This window comes from Cucumis melo, chromosome 8 (genome assembly GCF_025177605.1).
Source record: "Cucumis melo cultivar AY chromosome 8, USDA_Cmelo_AY_1.0, whole genome shotgun sequence".
Taxonomy (NCBI): Eukaryota; Viridiplantae; Streptophyta; class Magnoliopsida; order Cucurbitales; family Cucurbitaceae; genus Cucumis; species Cucumis melo.
Genome location: NC_066864.1, coordinates 32004475 through 32023342, shown reverse-complemented (window position 1 = coordinate 32023342; position 18868 = coordinate 32004475). Strand labels below are relative to the sequence as shown.

General features: G+C 30.6%; 2 protein-coding genes across 3 annotated transcripts; both read right to left on the bottom strand.

The window, feature by feature from the left end:
- Positions 1 to 12058: 12058 nt before the first annotated feature.
- Positions 12059 to 15023, bottom strand: LOC103490936 (uncharacterized). 2 transcript variants are annotated; one of them, XM_008450702.3, is made up of 5 exons: positions 14414 to 15023; positions 13819 to 13997; positions 13141 to 13444; positions 12915 to 13018; positions 12059 to 12428 (listed from the first exon to the last, which is right to left on the bottom strand). In XM_008450702.3, the coding sequence occupies exons 1-4, from the start codon at positions 14828 to 14830 to the stop codon at positions 12938 to 12940; spliced, it is 981 nt and encodes a 326-aa protein (XP_008448924.1). In that variant the 5' UTR covers positions 14831 to 15023; the 3' UTR covers positions 12059 to 12428; positions 12915 to 12937. The 2 variants fall into 2 exon arrangements, with proteins under 2 accessions (XP_008448924.1, XP_008448915.1); XM_008450693.2 differs by having other exon boundaries at positions 12059 to 12556; positions 14414 to 14963.
- Positions 15024 to 15884: 861 nt separating this feature from the next.
- Positions 15885 to 18338, bottom strand: LOC103490926 (fructose-1,6-bisphosphatase 1, chloroplastic-like). The gene is made up of 4 exons (XM_008450682.3): positions 17662 to 18338; positions 16941 to 17165; positions 16173 to 16679; positions 15885 to 16085 (listed from the first exon to the last, which is right to left on the bottom strand). Exons 1-4 carry the CDS (start codon positions 18082 to 18084, stop codon positions 16014 to 16016), a joined length of 1227 nt encoding a protein of 408 aa, XP_008448904.1. The 5' UTR covers positions 18085 to 18338; the 3' UTR covers positions 15885 to 16013.
- Positions 18339 to 18868: the final 530 nt, after the last annotated feature.

The following is an 18868-nucleotide window of genomic DNA, read 5'->3' as shown; positions in this document are numbered from 1 at the left end:
CACTCTTTTACTTCATTCTTTTTGCCACCATGCCCTTCATCTTCTTTCACTTTTCAAATATGCCCCTTCATTTTCTAATATTCACTGCTCATCTTCCTCATTCTTACCCTAACCATCTAATCACTATTGGGTGTTTAGGATAAAGTTATATGAAGTTTGAGGACTTGTAAACTCGTGTAATCCAATCAAGTATAAAGTCATTTACACGTACCAATATAGATATACTTTAATTGTGTACTATCAACTTACCGACAATAGATTAGATTCTTATATTTCGTAGATTGCAATAAAATTGAATTGGTCATTAAACATGTAACATTTCTTATACTTCAATGATTCAATTTTGTACTATCACATTCTATTGGAAAGAAAATACTAGAATATATAGATTAAAAAATTTACACGAAAGCAAAAATAATAAAGAAATTATTTTTGCAAATAATAGATGAATTTGAACGAAAGATAGCCATATAATTCCATATATGTTTGAACAATGAATAACATTTGATCCAAAAACTTAACTCAATAGGTTAGAATATATGGTTACTTATTTTTAGCCTATTCATCTAAAAAGTTGTTTAATTTTTTTTTTTTTTTTTACTATTTGAATGTATGAGGTCATGTGACCAATACTTAGGAGTATAACTAAGAAGTTCATAAAGTTAAGTTTAAGTGCAATTTGTGTTTATGCTATGAATTCAAAAGTTGAGTTCTATAATTCTACATTATCCTTATTTATAGCATCCGTACATGTGACAAATTTAAACCTAAAAAGAAAAGAAAAGAAAAGGTTTTTCCTAAACTGTAGGCCATTTTAACCTAACCTAATCCATCAATCTAAATGTGAATAAAGGGTAAAATTTTAACTAAAATGAAAATAACACTTGTGATTTAATAATTCATGTGTAATTAGGCTTTAAGGTTGCCCAATTCCCCCAAATTTTCCTTACCAAAACCTTCAAACTTTTTCCAATTAACTTTATGTTAAGTGAATTAAACTCTTTTGTAGTTTTGCTTCAAAACTATTAATAGATAACATATTCACATTTGTATAAAACTATTGAGAAATGTGAGAACTAAAATGGATGGTAGCATTTTTCTTTGATTAAAATTGAGCTACTTTTTCATTTGCTGCCTTCATTTATTTTTCTCTACTTATCTAGAAAAATGAATGTGGAAAATAAATTATATTTCAAAATATTTTTTTAACTAATTTTAAATACAATAGAGCGATAATGACAATAAAACAAAATGGTTAGATTGATGCAATTAGTAATTTAAGACCAAATTACAAAAACTATAATAGTAATTATAATTATACCTTTAAACTTCTCAAACTTATATGATTAAGTTTTAACATAATTAATTGTTCATTTTACAATTATGATAAGTTTGAGGGGTCAAATTATAATAGAATAAAAAATTTAAAAACCCAATTATTCAACTAAAATTTGAGAATTTAATTATAAATGTTTGAGAGTACAATGGTAAGTAAAAGTTAATTTTATAATTGGCGATTAATTTAAAACGTGAAATTGAATATAGGTTAAAGGGTAGTGTGAGGGTAAGTTGAAGAAGAAAAGGGGTGAAGAGTAAAAAAGGGAAAGAATGATTAAGGTAGAGAGGGGGAGAGGGGAGGGGGGGGAAATAATGAATAGAGAAGAAAGGTGGGGAAATAATTAGAAGGAAAGGAAAAATGATGGGGGGAATTGAAAAAAGAGGGAAATGGAAAGGGGAATTTAGCAAATAATGGAAACATAATTAACCGTTGTTCAGAAAAAAGAAAAGGACAGAGGGCAGAGGGGGTGGGGGGGGGGGGGAAGTAGAGTGTTGTAAAGTCACGCGCTTCTTGCTTCTTTTTAAATCTATTTATTAATAATAATATTAATGAATGGAATGGGGACAGTTGTTTCAGTGAGGCAGCGAGTACGCTTTCTTTTTCAAACCCATTTCAAATTCTTCATACAAATTTCTTCAATTATTTTTTCCTTTTTTGAAAAAGTTTGATTAAAAGCACTATCCTTTTTAGTCACAAATTTTACTTTTCTTTTTTCTTTTTTCTTTTTTTCTTTTTGTTGTCTACTTAATTTAATTTTGTTCTCACCATTTGTTTAAGAAACATTTACCTTCTAAGCAAAATTTCACTTAAAGAAAAAAAAAAAAAAAAAGAAGTTTATTGTAGTTTACTTTTCACTAATGGTTCAAAAAACCAAAAGCTGGAATTTGATAACTAAAAATTATAGTTTTTTAAAAGTTGTTTTTGGAATTTAGAATTTGACTAACAATTCAACAATTGCATCTAAAAAATGCAAATCATGTTAAGAAATGAGAAGAAAATATATTTATTTAATCTTTAAAAATTAAACAAAAGACTAAAAAGCAAATAGTTACCAAACGGAGTCTTAGTTTTCAAATAGGTTTAGTTTATGAAAATATTAACAAAAGGTGAAAAAACGTAAAATAAATAAATAAACTTACAAATCGAAAGAAAGAAAAGTGTTTATAAGCTTGATTTAATAAATAACACATATATTTCATCCTCAAATAGAGTTGAAATTATTTGATTTTTAATGTAAAAAAGAAAAAACAAACTTATTAAATACATATATTCTTAAGATAAGTGATTTTAGCAAATATATATATATATATATGGAAGAAATATCCGTGAACAAATGTCTATGCCAAAGTACCACAACATGACCAACTTTATGTTCTTTTCTTCTGGAGGAATATGATCCCCAACTTGATTTTGGCTACAAGAACACACTTAATTTGATGTTTGGTTTTTCACTCTTTAAAGTGTTTTTTATTAAACAACCCAGAAAGATAATTTTGAGCCAAAAAAGAAAAAGAAAAGTGGTTTTAACATCATGATAGATGCATTTTTAAGCTATACTTTAGTTTCAATTTCTTATGATATAATTTTTAATATGCTTTGAAAAACATCACACACAACAAACTTAAAGTATAGAATTTAAGTTAGGTGTGCAAATTAAGATCTATTTAAATTATATTTAACAATTAAAGAGAAAAGAGCTAAATTCACTTAAGCAAGATTACATTTTTTTTTTTTATTATCAAATAGCGTGAAAGATCCTAGTTTTTTACAAACAAATTTCTAGAACCCATCATAAATTCTTTAAAATTATTATAGAAATAGATCATTAGGAAAATGGATTCACAAGAGTGCATGCATGAACTTTGAAACAATAAAATTATTTAAATGCAATTATCTTAAAATGATTTTGAGGCTATGGTTGGAGTTTTTGAAATACTAATTCAAGTATATAAGTAAAAGAACAATATCTAAATTTTTATGAGATGATCATTTGAATAAAAATAAAAAGGTAAAGATACGAGAGTTCATGTTCGAAAAGTAGACATAATATCACGTAAGTTTAAAGTTATATAGAATTTTAAACAATTACAATTGGTATTAGATCACTGTCGTCCCTAAACTTAGCCATACATGCTTGTGTGTGATTTTGAGTGATGATGAAGAAAGATAGTCAACCTCATCAAATTTAGTCATAACAATATATGGTTAAGTTTTATTAGAGATGTAGTGTAACATTTACTAAAAAAAAAAAGAATAGCTAACTTTTACGAGAACAAACCCTCTTTGGAGTCGAAAGTATCATATAAATATATGATTATTTGATATTGTCATGTATGCTTATCATGTATAATGAACGATATCATATCATTGTAAAGATAAAATGAAGATTTCGTTGTCTATATTTAAAGATTATTAGTAGAGTTATTTTGCGAAAAATTGATTTGATATCAAATCACAACTAATTATGATGATCCTAAAGATGACCATAATGAAAAAAATGTGACAAATAGGACCTATGAATGCTAAATGTGCATTTTGAAATAAATTCAAACAAAAGAAACTAAAGAAGCAATAAAAATTTATCGTAAGACAATAAACTATGGGTAAACAATTGGATGAGAAGCACAAATATAAACATACTTTATATGTTCAATATTTATTTTACAGACAAGAATTTATAGTATACTTCGAGTATTGTAACTTTTGGATGAATATTTTATTTTCTCTCTTGTTATGAAAAAATCTAATAGTGAAAGAAATATATTTCAAAAGAAACTCTATTTAAAGAATTTAATTATAAAAGGAAAGGACATTTATAAATTAAAAAAAAAAAAACTATAAATGATTACATATACACAAATCTAGCATTCCACTCAAGCAGTTGAGTTGTATATAGAATACATTCCATGTTTGGAATTTGAATATCGACGATTTGACAGTGAGACAAAACATAATTTAGGTTCAATGTGTATTTTTGTTGACCTTCCCATATATGAAATGTCGATTGATCTCTATATATTTTGTTCTGTTATGATCGATACAATTCTTTGCTATACTAGCTGTTGTTTGACTGTCACAAAATGTTTTGAATGAACTTTGAGTTTCAATCCTTAGTTCATCCAAAAGCTTTTGAATCGACATCCCTTCACAAAATCCTAAAGCTAGAGCTCAATATTCAATCTCTACAGCACTTCTAGCTACAACCGGTTGTTTTTTGCTTTTCCAAGTGAAATGTAAATTTATGATAAGTTGACTCTCCAATCCAACTAGCATCACTATATAACTTTACCATTATGTTTGAAGACTTTTTAAACAATACCCCATGACCCAGAATAAGATGTATCTTTCAAATATCTTAAACTCATGTAATTAATAGCCTTAGATGATGTTGTGAACCAGGTTTTGTTCTGAGCAGGAAGATATGCCAAGGCTGCTTCGTCATGATAGAAAGCATCGGTTATGAAATGGGCCCGGAGGCATATAGTTCCAAGTCCTGAAAAACTGACAAAGGCTTCAGTCTCATCCCCTTCTAAGAAAAAGCTAGAATATACATGGTGGTAGTTCGCCAAGATGCTGACACAGACAGACAGATAGTTTGAGTCAAAATTCCCGACTACCTCATATCGCACAGAATCAGAAAGGTAGTGAATACAGGAGTTGGACAAAGAGAGGGAGGAAGGAGATCTTGTGGGATGATATGACTATTCTTCTTTAGAATTCTCTTATCACCTGGCCAAAACTTGAAATATGTGAAAGACTTAACAAGTGAAAAATAATATCAATTGAGAGAGAAAATAATTAACAATATAAGGATTGAACATAAAAACTTCCTAAACCACGTTCACTAATAAAATGTAACTTTTGGATGAAAATATATGTTCACTCTTATTAAAAGAAATCTCAATTACGAGCAAATATATTACAACAGAAAATCTAACTATGAAATCAATTATAAAAAGAGAGGACTTCTAAAAATAATTATAAATTATAAAAGACCATACTCTCCTTTTCGATACGTTATGAATATGTTTCATGAAAACTAATAAATCTTATACTATTTTTAATAAAACATGTTGAAGTGACATGCAATCACGTAAGATCTACTACTAATAACTGAGAAGACCAATATATATACAGTGTAAATAAATAAAAGATTAACCTTTGTGTTATGTTAGAAATTATTCCAATATCACCTAATTTTTAAATACATTTTAAGGTTTGATAAATAGAGATAGAGATGAGATGAAATATGGTATGGTAATTTAAATATTTTTATAGGTTATGTAAGATAGGAAAGGTATTTTTCATAAAAAAAAAAAAAGGATTGATTTTATGGGAAAAAGTAGGAAGAGAATTTAAAATGGGGGAAAGGTGAAGCAAATAATAAAAATTAAAGGAAAAAGAAAAGTGAATTGGTGGGATGGGAAGATTAGTGGACGACGTGTCGGATTGGGGGACCATTGCACAGGAAAAGAGGCGGAGGGGGGGGGGGGCATGTGCGGTCTTTTCACATAGAAAAATTTAACGACGACAGTGCGCGTGCTTTTGAATTGTCGTCTTGGCATTACCAAACACAAACAAAGCCTTTGTCCGACAACAAACTCAATACTCCTATTCCTTCCTTCAAATTCCCTCTCTCTCTCTCTCTCTCTATTATTTCCTCATTATGCCATTTTCTCACTTCTTCCTTTTTCCCTCCCAAAATACAATTTTTCTTTTTCCTGCTTTTTGTTTCCACGATGCATAGGATTATATTTCTATCCTTTTATTTTCAAAATTACAAATTTTTATAATGGTTTTTCAAAAATAAAAATTAAACTTTTACCCTTCCTAAACAAATAATTCATTTGAGTTAATTTATATATATACTATTTCTTAAGATTTTTCGATTTTAAATGATTTTGTTTAATAGAATTTAGTTGATTACATTTTATGATAAATAAGAAATCATAATTCGATTAAAATTGAGATTATAGATTATTGTCTTTTAGATAATCTATCCACTTCTCATTTTCCTTAAACTTTAGACATCATATCATTTTTCTTCACCTACCTCGTCTCCTATGGCATTGACCATTTGATATCAATTTTGTCCATTTTTCTTTCCACTCTAAGTTCCTATACTTTGTGGGATCCACTTAAAAACTATTATAATGAATCAAAACTTTTTGAACCATAAAAAAGAAAATTGTCATTAGGCCCAAAATTTTCAAAACAACATAAATCAACAAATTAAATCATAGCTACAATAACTTCACAAATTAACTGAAAATTATTGTTAGTTTTCATTCAATTGATATTTGCATGAAGAGTTTCAAATGATTCTTAATTTTAGTGAATTGTTATGTACTTTAATCTTGGGTAAATGACTTTTGAGATTTTCCCTTTGGCAATATTTTAATAATTTTCTTTTGCCACTTATATAATTTTGGCATAAGTTCACCATATGGCATATGACATATGTGCAGTGGATTATTTTTTATGTTATGCACTAATTTTGTATTAATACATGTGTGTGTATTGGCTATAAGAAATGTTATTCTTTGACTTTAATATTGAAAATTCATGTTATTGCAATGTTGAAGGAGAAGTCAGCAAAACAAAATTACTTGCACTTGAGGGATAAAAATTATATTCAAAATATGTATGCAACAATCACACTTAGAGTGGATTAGATAACACACTATATAATGATTATTGTGGTGGATTTGACAAGAATTTATGGGAATCATTAGTACGCTATATATACACATACATACATGCATACATACACACACGAAAGAAATGTCATAACAATCAAGTTGATGGTTGGAAATTTTATGATCTTTTAAATGAATGATTCCAAATTTGCGATATGACACATTTTGTGATGTCTCCCCATGTTTTGAAGGTTAGTTATATATTGTATAAGGATTTCCTATATGAAAACATAGGAAATTTCTTGTGAAAAATGAAAAGGAAGAAAACCTTCATACGAATTCTTAAAAGTGTGGGGGTGCCTAGCAAAGGTTGCAATACCTAAACCTGAAATGGTTAAAAATAAGACCAAAAATTGTTGATCGCATATTCATTGGTTATGCTAGCAACAGTTGTGCATATCAATTTCTAGTTCATAAATTAGATATTTAAGATATACATGTTAATACAAACATGGAATCAAGGAATGCAAATTCTTTGAGAATGTTTTTCCACACAAAATGTCTTGTGAAGAAAGGTTACAAAAAAACATTCTCTTGATTCTAATGAATGAATCTCACAATACGAGTGGTTACATTTTTATTTTTGAAGGTGGGGCTATATCTTGGAAATCTTCCAAACAAACATGTATAGCACGATCCACAATGAAAATATGAATTTATAGTTTTAGATAAGGCTGGAGAAGAAGCATAATGACTTCGAAATTTTTTGGAAGATATTTTCAATTAGTCTAAACCGGTGCCTGCAATATGTATACATAGTGATAGCCAGACAACTATTGGAAGGGCACAAAATATTATGTATAATGGTAAGTCTCGACATATACGACATAGACATAATACAGTCATGCAACTACTCTCTAGTGGAATTATCACAAATTGACTTTGTGAGGTCAAAAGATAATATTGTGGATCCACTTACGAAAGGCCTAACTAGGAAGTTGGTTGAAAGTTCATAAAAAAGAATGGGATTAAAGCCTATAATATGAAGTTACCTAAAGAGGCAACCCAACCTAGTTGACTGGAGATCCCAAGATCTAGGTTCAATGGAAAAACCGATCTCTAGGTAACATAATGAGCACTGCATTAAAATCTTTCACCCATAAAATGATGAGGTAGTGCTAGTATGGTTTTAGGGTAAGCATCGTGCTTTTAATGATTTATGTGAGTGATAATTATTAATAAAAAAGAGCATATATGATATTCTATACAGGAATCACCTATGTGAGTGTGAGAGGGCCGCTTCTGTGAGAATTTGAAGGCGAATTCTCTAAAACACTCATGAGACCAGGCAGTGTTCAAGGCCAAAACGAACACAACCATAAGAACAAACTTTGTTATAATGAGAAGTTGTGTGATATCTATTATTTTAGTTTACTCTAGAACGGTTGACAGTTCAAGGCATCATGTCCACCGATTAACCAAGTAAACTTGATTGATGTTCACTAGGGAAAGTTCAAAGTTTATACTACTTATCCTAATGCAAGTTCTCCATTAGAAAATACCGAATGCTTATTTTCTTCCATTTGTCAACTTATCATTTATGGGGGGATTGTTGGAATAAATGGTTATTGTTCGTGTTTCATTATGAACGGATGTATCATAAATGGATGCATCACTTCATGAAAACCAATAACTATCTGTGTTTCTTCATGAACGGATGCATCATGAGTGGATGCATCGCTTCATGAAAAGTGTTATAGAAAAAAGGACACGACTTTTCGAATGACTACGAATAAGTCTATAAATAGGTCATTTTCTATTTGGTTGAAGAAGAGGAAAATTTTTATTATCATTTGTCTTCTTCCAAAAACTATTTTCTTTCCATTATCCACGATCTTCACGTTCGGTAGATCCACAAAGTTTTGTTCGCTGATCTTCTAGACGGGGTGCTACTCTTATAAGAAAGGTAATCTGTCCTATCCTGGGAGACAATTACTCTAAAAACTCAAGCACTAGGGTGATTAAATTTGTCTTAAGAGATAACGTGAATTCGTTGGGCTCAAATCTATATACATACATGTTCTCTTGTTTTGTTGTATTGATAATTTTCATAACATTATTAACATTATTAACGTTAATAATAATTTTCATAACATTATTAACGTTGATGATTAATAGTTGGTGTTGAATAGAATTTTCCTTTTATCATTTTTAACTTTTTATTTTACATTATTATATTACATATCAATAATCCATTCTTCTAAAATTTCACAAAACATATTATAGCATCAACTAATTTTCTTCCCTTGTTGTATGAGTAAATTAATATAAATTATTAAGACAATCGTATATCTCAACTGAAAATTATTTTGAAAAAAATTGACGGTAAAGTTTAACAAGTAAAAATAAGAACAAGTATTATAATCATTTTTTATGAAAGACAACGATTAATTAAAACATCATAGTAAACATAATTCAATTGATATGACAAAAATTAATCGAAAAATATCAATATATATTTTATACCTTTAGTCATCATACCTTTATATTTACATTTACCTTTCACTTTTCCTTTTTTTTTTCAGTTAAAATAAGTTGTCTTGTTCTAATTAAAATAACTTGATCATCTAATAATCTTTCTTTACAAATGTTGAGACTAATAGAGATGAATAGGAGCAGAGAAGAAAAATATATCAAATTATTCCCTCTTCTTTTATAAATATTTCAATTTCATACCAAATTCGATTCTTAGGTTTCATTTATTAACTATTTTAAGTCTTCTTTGGTAATTTATTGTACGAACTTACACATTTTTTACTTCTAGATTTATGTTAAGCTACAACTTTTTAACTAAAAATTAAAAGAATCAAAGGTAAAATTTGAAAACTAACAAAAGTAGGACTCACTTCGTTTTTTATTTTTAAGTTTATAAACATAAATATTATTTCCACTTCTAAACTTTTTACTTTGCAATCCACTCTTTTTTACTTATGTTTTAAAAACTTGACAAAAAACAAAGTCAAGTTTTTTAAAAATAGTTATAAAGGATTGTTTGTTTTTGAAATTTGGCTAACACTTCACCTCTCGTAGTTATACTAAGGAAAGATGAAAATACTTGCAAGAAAATGGGAAGAAATAAGTTTAATTTTAAAAAATAAAAAATAAAAAACCAAATGTTCCCTAAATGGAGCTTAAAATTATATATTATATTCTTAAATGTATAATCTCTTTTTAACTACATCTATAAGAAATTGTTAAAAATGGTTCACTAAAGATTGTTGTACTCTTAAATGGTTGTTTTTATCGATAAAAATTAAATTCAATTTATTAGTATATATAACAATATTTTAAAAAATTACAAATATAACAAAATCTGTCAAAATCTATCGATGATAGAAGTCTATATTACTAATAGACTATATTGCAAATATTAGTATATTACTGATAAACCATAAGAGTCTATCACCAATAGACTTTAATATATTTGTAATTCTTTTATAATATTGGTATACGCTTAATTATTATTCTTGCAATTGTTTCCCATTATAAATACCCATACATTTAAATTAAGTCACTTAGACATATCATCTAGATGCTACTTGGCACTTGAAATCTAACTCACATGAGCATAATTTACCTCACTCCCGAGCATAAATCCATTTCTTCTAGTTTACGTAACAAAATGTTGAAACACATTTTTAGAGTAATTATAATAAGTTGTAATTTTAGAAATAATAATTAAGTGTATAGAAACATTTTAATAAAATCGAAATATAGCAACATATATATATTAAACTTCTATTGTTGATAGTCTATCAATGATAGACCACTATTTTCAACACGATCTGATCTATCAGAGATAGATTTTGACATATTTTGCTAAATTTGCAATTTGTTTAAAATATTATTATATATATACTAATATTTTGAATCTAATTGCTATATTTGGAACAAAGTGTTCGAATTTAAGACAAAGAAATGTAAATGGAAGCATGGTCCCGTGTTTCTTTAATTTATTACATTTTTTTAAAAAAAGAATTAAAGTAACTAAAAATGTTTTTGTGATTGTTATAAAAATGAAACAAAACATAGGTTGGAAATAAGACAACTATTTGATGGGGTCTACACACATATAATAGATGTGTGGAGGCACATCATAGATTGATACCAACATTAAGAGTTGTCCCATAATAAAATGAGTGAGTTGTCCTATATAATAACACCACACACCCCTACTTCTCATACTTTCTTATCACTTCCTTTGATTTCTCATTTTATAACTCGAGATTCCATGGAAGCATCAAATAGAGGAAGAAAAAGAAATAAAGTAAAAAAAAAAAAAAAATGTTGGATAGAAGGGTGAAGGTTGTAATGTGGGGGCAAAGAAAGAGAGGTAGTGACTTAACAACAACACCCACATGTTTACATTAAATTAAGATTTTGAGGCAAAAGGGACAGCAGCCCATGTGAATTGTAATCCATTGGGCAGCTCATATCCCTATTGTTTATCAACATTTTTCTTTTATGTTCTTACCATTTTTAAACAATGGAGGTTGGAACTAAATGATGGGACCATGGAAGGCCACAGATTCCATCCAAACTCTAGATTTTATTGAAGTTTTGGAGAAGTTATGAATATTTGCATGTACAGATTGAATAGGGGATCAAACATCAATCAATCTATGGTAACACAATTTTGGAAATACTTTTAGAACATAGCTACTTTGTACAATATTTTCCTCAACTAAGGCAACCATAGAACAAAATAACAAAATCGTACATTACCAAAAGTTAAATTTTTACTGGAACACCAGTTTGGTTCAATTTTGAATTAGGATTTGAAAAACTAAATAGAATTCAACCATTTAAATTAGTTAAAATAAAAAAGTGAATCAAACCGTTTCTATTAGTTAAAAGTTAAAACAAAATACCAAAATAAACTATGTATATATACATATATGCATTATAATTGAACTGGATATTTGCAGTTCACTTTGGTTTCGAGCAAACAAACAAGTTGGTTTGGTTTGGTATACATCCAAAACCATTTTTTTTTGTTTGGTCCGGTTTGACAGTTAGATTGAATCGAACCATGAACACCTCTATAATTATGGTTAGAATTTGTGACTTCAGAAATATTTGAATTTACAAGTGCTACTCAGGTATGATTTCATCATAATATTTCCTAGTTTGATTTTCTCAAAAGTCTAACAAGAATACATTTGGCTGCCAATTCCTTCAAGATTCTATTTGATTTCCAATAAGAATCTCCAAATGCAGAGTAATTTCAAAGAAGCAAAGCTGATTTGTGGACATGTTCATCAACGTGAGCTGTTTGGCAATTCAAGCAACAGTACTTTCATGTTCTTTGGTTCATGGATGTGCTTTGAGAGCTGAGAGCTGGAGCTGCTTGCTTATCCTCCAACTCCGAGAATTTCTTCCACACTTTACTGCAAAACAGTGACAGAGTAAAGTGAAGTGTCCAGCTATCAAAGACGCTCCGATTAGCGTTTCCAACAACTCAAATCTTGAAACAATATTCTCAGAAAAATCTTCCGTTTCTTTAAATCCACAACTCCTACAAAGATTGAGTACGAAGCGTTATGAAGTAACAAAACCATGATATCTTTTGCCAAAATCTTGCAGACATGATTACTAAATCTGCATCTATTGTGATTTGGAAAAGATTCATTACAAATAAAGGCCTATTATTAACGATTTCAACAGTTTGTTGGATGATTTGAAAGACCAAAACAAGATCCTAGCAAGTTCTTGTGATGATTATGAATTGACTAAGGCTAATGGTTTATATGGCTTCTCTGTTTTCCACTTGTACTTACATGAAATAGGTATAGGTTTTGACTGATTATACCATTTTGCATCAAAATATAAGAAAGAAACCTCAAATAAATGGGTCTTGTGATTACTTTACTTACCATGACTGAGAAAGTACATTCATTCATTTTGTCTCTACTATAATATCACCAATGTCAAGATCTACAAGGGTTTCCTTCCCAAATAGTGTGAATCCCACAGTTACCTGCATGAAGGAAATCAATTATGGTTAACAGATTTCTAACAAGCCCTCTGGTCTCAAGGACACAACTTTCTTCTAATTATTCTCTTTATAGCAAACTCTTCATCTAAAAGAAAACAGCAAACCTTTCCACTTTTACGGTTCAGCTTCTTAAGAGAGCCTTCAAATTCTGCAAAAGTCCCTGATGCCACTCGAACTGTTGACCCTGGCGACAAAGTATTAACAGCTTTTTTGCCTCTTCCTTTGTGCTTCGTAGCAGTAGTACCATTTGTATCTAAGTCAGTTTTGAGTGCGCTAGAGTTTGGAGCTTCCTCTTGCTCTTTCTCTAGGAAAGCCTGGTCGTGTCTTTCTTGCTCTTCCTTTGCCTCTTTGAAGATTGCTTCCATGTCAGCTTCGGATACTGGCTTCGGTTTATTTATCTGTCGTTTACTGTATATTGCCAAAACTATATCAGAACAACAGACGGACTGAGAACACATAATTGACATAGAGAAATATACATCTTTCTTTATCTAAAATTTCGGATGAAAGCTACCGTCAATCTTAGTATGAAAATCTGAAATTTGAATCCAAAATTATTCCTAATTTTGAAATCCAGATCAAGTTATGAATCAGTTAAGTGCCATAACCTCCTAGACTCCAGAATCTATAGACTACAAGAAATACAAATTACATAATCTCAAAGGGCCAATACAGTTCCCTCATTCCCTGTCGGGAGTCTCAAGTAATTTCAAGTAGAGTGTTCCCAGAAAACAAATAATTGCTCAACTGATTTTACAAAGAAGAAAACAATAAAGACTCACGTGTTTCCGACCTTCGCACCAACAAAGCCTCCAACTCCATCACACTCTCTAATGAAGTCATGAATCTCCTTGTTCATGACACACCTTATAAATACAGATCCAGGAAAAACAGCTTTCGGTTTAACGGTGTAAGTACCATTCTTTAATTTCCTCTTCTCCTTAACCGACGGGTAATATATCTGCAATCCAACCGAAGAACTTGAGATGTTGATATACATTATCGTCTCTACCATTTGTAGCAACTAAAAAAATAAATCCCATTTCTTCATTCCTTTTTAGATAACCTTTGTTTCTTTGGCATCTTATATAAAATTGAAAAAAAAAACCACCTCATTATTTAATCTTTTAGCTGTTGTTTCAAATTCTTTCTTCTCCAATCTAAATACTACATTGTAAGATAATCAAGCTAATGAAATATAGATATACATTTATGTTTACAGAAACATTTAAGCATTCCCTCCAGTTCCCAAACAATGGAACTCAGTAGATTTTCATATACTGGGTTCTGTTAATGAATTTCGAAAGCAACACAACAGAATCCATACAATTTGTGCCACAAACCCAGACTCAAAACAGTGGAATGAAGAAATTTCACCTTAAAATCGAGGTCAGGGTAGTTCCTAGCAAGAGAACGAGCAAGGCGTTCGACAATTTCTTGGCCTCGAACACGAGCAACACGCATAACCCACCATTGAGGACCCAATTTAGCGAGGTAATCAAGGTTGAGCTTCTCAGTCCAAGTGGCAAATTCCTTCTTGGGCTTCCTGCAGAGCCTCTCTTCTACTTCTTCCCTCCAATTGGTGGTGGTTTTAATCTCTCTTCTCTCGTTCCTCAGCTTCCTCCGATCCCTTGCCGACAGCTGCTGAACATCATCAGCGGCGGCGGCGGGGGTTTCGACGGAGGCGGATATTGATAATTGGGTACGTCTGGAAGAAGAGAGAGAGAAGGAAAGTGCAGGTAAAGAGGTAGAGCAAAGGGAAATTGGGCTCCAAATCAGAAGCCCATAGGCCATTGTGCTTGCGGAAACAAGTTTCCAATTACTGGGTAGGCTGTGGAGTCGCCGGCAACGATAAACGCCGATGAGTGGTCGTTATTGAAACTCCCATTTGTCGTTTGGTTGATGAAGAAGATAATTTGGGTTGCGAGCCGATTTGTCGGCTTTGAGAATAGGTGATACGTTTTCTTGGGCCCGGCTGGATAGTTTGAGCCCATTTGAAAGTGAATGTGAAGCCCCAATTTAGTAACTTTCATTTATAACCCTACAATAGATTTGGTCCCCCAAACATTAAACATTATAGTAGGTATCATTTTTTAGAATAATTATTAACTATGTAGCAATATTTTTAAAAAATTGAAAATATAGCAAAGTCTATCGGTGATAGACTTCTATTGTTGATAGACTGTTATGACTTATCACTTGCTACATGGTCTATTAATGATAGACTCATATCAATAATAGATTTTGATAGATTTTGCTATATTTGTAATTTTTTTAAAATGTTGTTATATACTTAATTATTTTAAATATAATTGCTACATTTGCAACTATCTTTATTAGTAAGCGAGTTCTTTTACCTTTTAATTTTATAGCCATTTTGAGTATTGACTTTGTATTTTATAATAACATTAAGTCTTTAATTAGTTTATTAATTTATTTATTCAAAAATATTTATTAAAACTTTAGTTAGGTACTAAATCATTACAAATTATAACGTATAAGGACTAAATTGTTACAAATCAAAATTCTAAGTCTAAACCGTTACCAAATTGAAAGTACATAGAAAGATTTTATTATAACATTGTTTTTACGAAAGTAATGTTTTTTTTCAAAATTATAACAATTAGCAAAGTTTATATTATCAAAATAATATAATATAGATTTTGAGATTAGAGATTCGGTTCCTCTCGTTTGTATATGCATGCTCCAACCTTTATAAAATTTCACAAAAAAGAATAGATGAGGCTAGGTTTTTAAAAATAATAAAAAAGAAGCTAGATTTGCAAATCTCATTTTCTTTTTCTAAAAAAGAATTATAACAAATATCTAAGTTAAATAATAGATGATGTACAACAATTTCTACTATTTCATTGATGTATACAAATATTGGAATTTGAGAAAAATTCAACTTCATGAGGAAATTAAAAGTGAGATTTCTAGAGAGGAAAAAAAAAACCATTTGAGAAATACAAAAGAATCAAGCCAAAAACTTCTGCAGTTTCTCCACTTCCTCTGAACTTCCAATGAATATTGGTGAGCGCTGATGAATCTGCCCAATAGCATCACATTAGCAAACTATATATATAGTTATACACACACACACATTATTCGTACCATACATATATAGTCACATTACCTTGGTCGGTTCGATGTCGAGTATTCTCCTCTGACCATCTATCGCCTTCCCACCCGCTTGTTCGACCAGATAGCTCATCGGCGCACACTCATACAACAATCTAAGGTTTCCATTTTTATTGTTAACATTAGCGGGGTTTCCATATATCCCTCCAACAAGCAACATTCTATGTATTTCCCCTACTAAACAACCTATGTAGCGTCCAGAGTAAGGCTTGCCCGAGGACGTCGGTTGTCGGAGATGATCGATGTACTTCTGCAACTTGTCGTCCCAAAGATCGTAGTTCCCTTCATTGAAAGAATAGATCTTACCCAAGGTTGGGATTTTGATGTTGGGATGAGTTAACACAAATTCTCCATAGGTAGGGTCCAAAGTGAAGGCAAAAACTCCTTTTCCAATAGAGATTGTGAAGACAACTGAGCTTGAATAGAGACAGTAGCCAGCTGCTAATAGGTTGTTTCCTGGTTGACATACATTCATGATGCATTTTTGTTCTTCCTGATTAAGCTGTAGTAATGTAGAAGATCAACGATCATATTTCTATCTATTGGAAATATGATTTATTCAACTAATAATCTGTTGATTCTCTGTGTGCTACATTAAACAACCATCTCTTATATAAACAATAAGTTGTATGTTTGTTGATCCATCAACTTAAACTTTCGAGATCATTAGTAATTTTAACGATAAGATTGAACCTGAGAAGCAGAGAGGGTTTAAAAAGAGGAGATGATTGATAGAAGAGATATGGGGAATAATAAAAGTTACCACAGAGTCATCATCAATGTCAAAGAGACATTGCTTATCAGGTGCATAAATCCCAAAAATGGAACCAGTGGTCAATGCAGTGTCGATATTAGCAGAGCCATCAATGGGATCAAACACAACCACATAGTTTCCAGAGTATGTTTCTTCCACTGCTACTGGCACATCTTCTTCCTCTGAAGCAATGATCCCTGTTCTTCCACTAGATCTCAGGCAGCTGCAAAACAACTGAAACATTTTCCCACATCTCAAACATTTTTCCATAACCCTTTAGGCCTTATTTCTAACAACGTATAATAACCATATCGTATTTACTTTTTCGTTTTTTAAATTAAATCTAGAAACACAATTTTCGTCTCTGCTTTTCTTGTTTGATATCTACTTTTTTTCTGTTCATGTTTTCAGAAACCAAGTCAACATTTGATAATTACAAAAACAACGTTCTCAAAAAAGTAGTAGATGAATTTGACTAAGAATGCACATTTTCGAAATGAACATATAGTAAAATTTTGATAATTTCTCAAAATAGTTTTTGTTTTAGAATTTAAATATTTAGTCGTAAGATATGATTGAAATTGTAAGCAAACACTTTCCGTTCGTATTTATTATTAATCTCAATTTAAAATAATTTTAAAAAGTCATAAATAACTAAATTTTATTATTTTTATCAATAATAAAATTTAAGTTTAAATTTAAATCCTTAATTTCATACTCTAATTATCACCTCATTTGAAATGACGTCGAGTTTCTTCTGATCTTCACCTTGAACATTAATGGTACCATGGGCGCCGGTGAGGTTGATAATGCTGGATCTCTGCAGCAACGAAGCAATCTGTTTGCAGGCCAGAGAGATACTGGAGAGGACGATGGTTAGTTCCGCGTCGATTTGTCCCGATTGTTCTTGCTTCAGTAGCCACGTGGTTAGGTTTTCCACATCGAATCCGGATCGGGTCGGGTTCTTCGATCGTATCTCCGGTTCGGTCGTCCCCAAGCTCACAGCTCTGGTAGAGAACTTGGCTGCCGGGGTGCCGGAGAATCTGTAAGGGCGGGGGATGGAGAAATTGGAAGAAGGGAAACCGCGGGAGCTGGAGAAAAGAGAGGTGGAGAAGAGAGTTTGTTGAGGCGAAGATGAAATCGTACGAACCATTCTTTCTCTCTCTCTCTCTCCTCACTCTCTCTCTCTTCTGGGTCTGTTTGTGTGTTTGTGGTTGTGGCTTATCTCTTTGTGAAACAATTGTGTGATTCTGATTGGTTGAATCAAACAGTTTGTGCTTCCATGGCTGCCAAGTATGAAATACAAATGTAGTTCTCATTCTCAATTCTCATGATTTTAAGATGAACCATAGATCGAGTATTTCTATATTTTTGTCGTTGGGAGGTATTTTGAAGACTACTTTTTTTATAAAATTTTGAGCTTTGGGTTTCGAATAGGCGAATCTTGAATATTAATAGAAAACATAAAAATATATTTATTGAATCTATTAATAATGTTTGTTTTGATTATGTCCATCTCTAAATGTTAATATTAGTATAAGAAAATTTGCTAGTAGCATTCTAGCATGATAAGACAAGGAACAATATTCTTATTTTGTGATCACTTTTATGCTACAAACACGCGTCTTTAGTTACAAAATTAGTGTTATGTTATACTTTATTGTAAAAGTAAAATATTGAAATTAGTTATTATTAAAAGGTATGTTCCTCGTTAAAATGGTAATATTATTATAATTTCTATAAGTATCGTATATAATTATTATCAGTTGTATTTTTATGAACTTAATTCATTTTTCTTTAATTTGCTATAGAATAAACAAGGATTGAATTCTCAACTTATATAGTTGTCGAAACCTTCTCATCTTTAATCCCTCCTACTCTCAAACACAAAAATGTTACAAAATAGAAATAGGCAAGAGTTGATATGGAAGCAAATA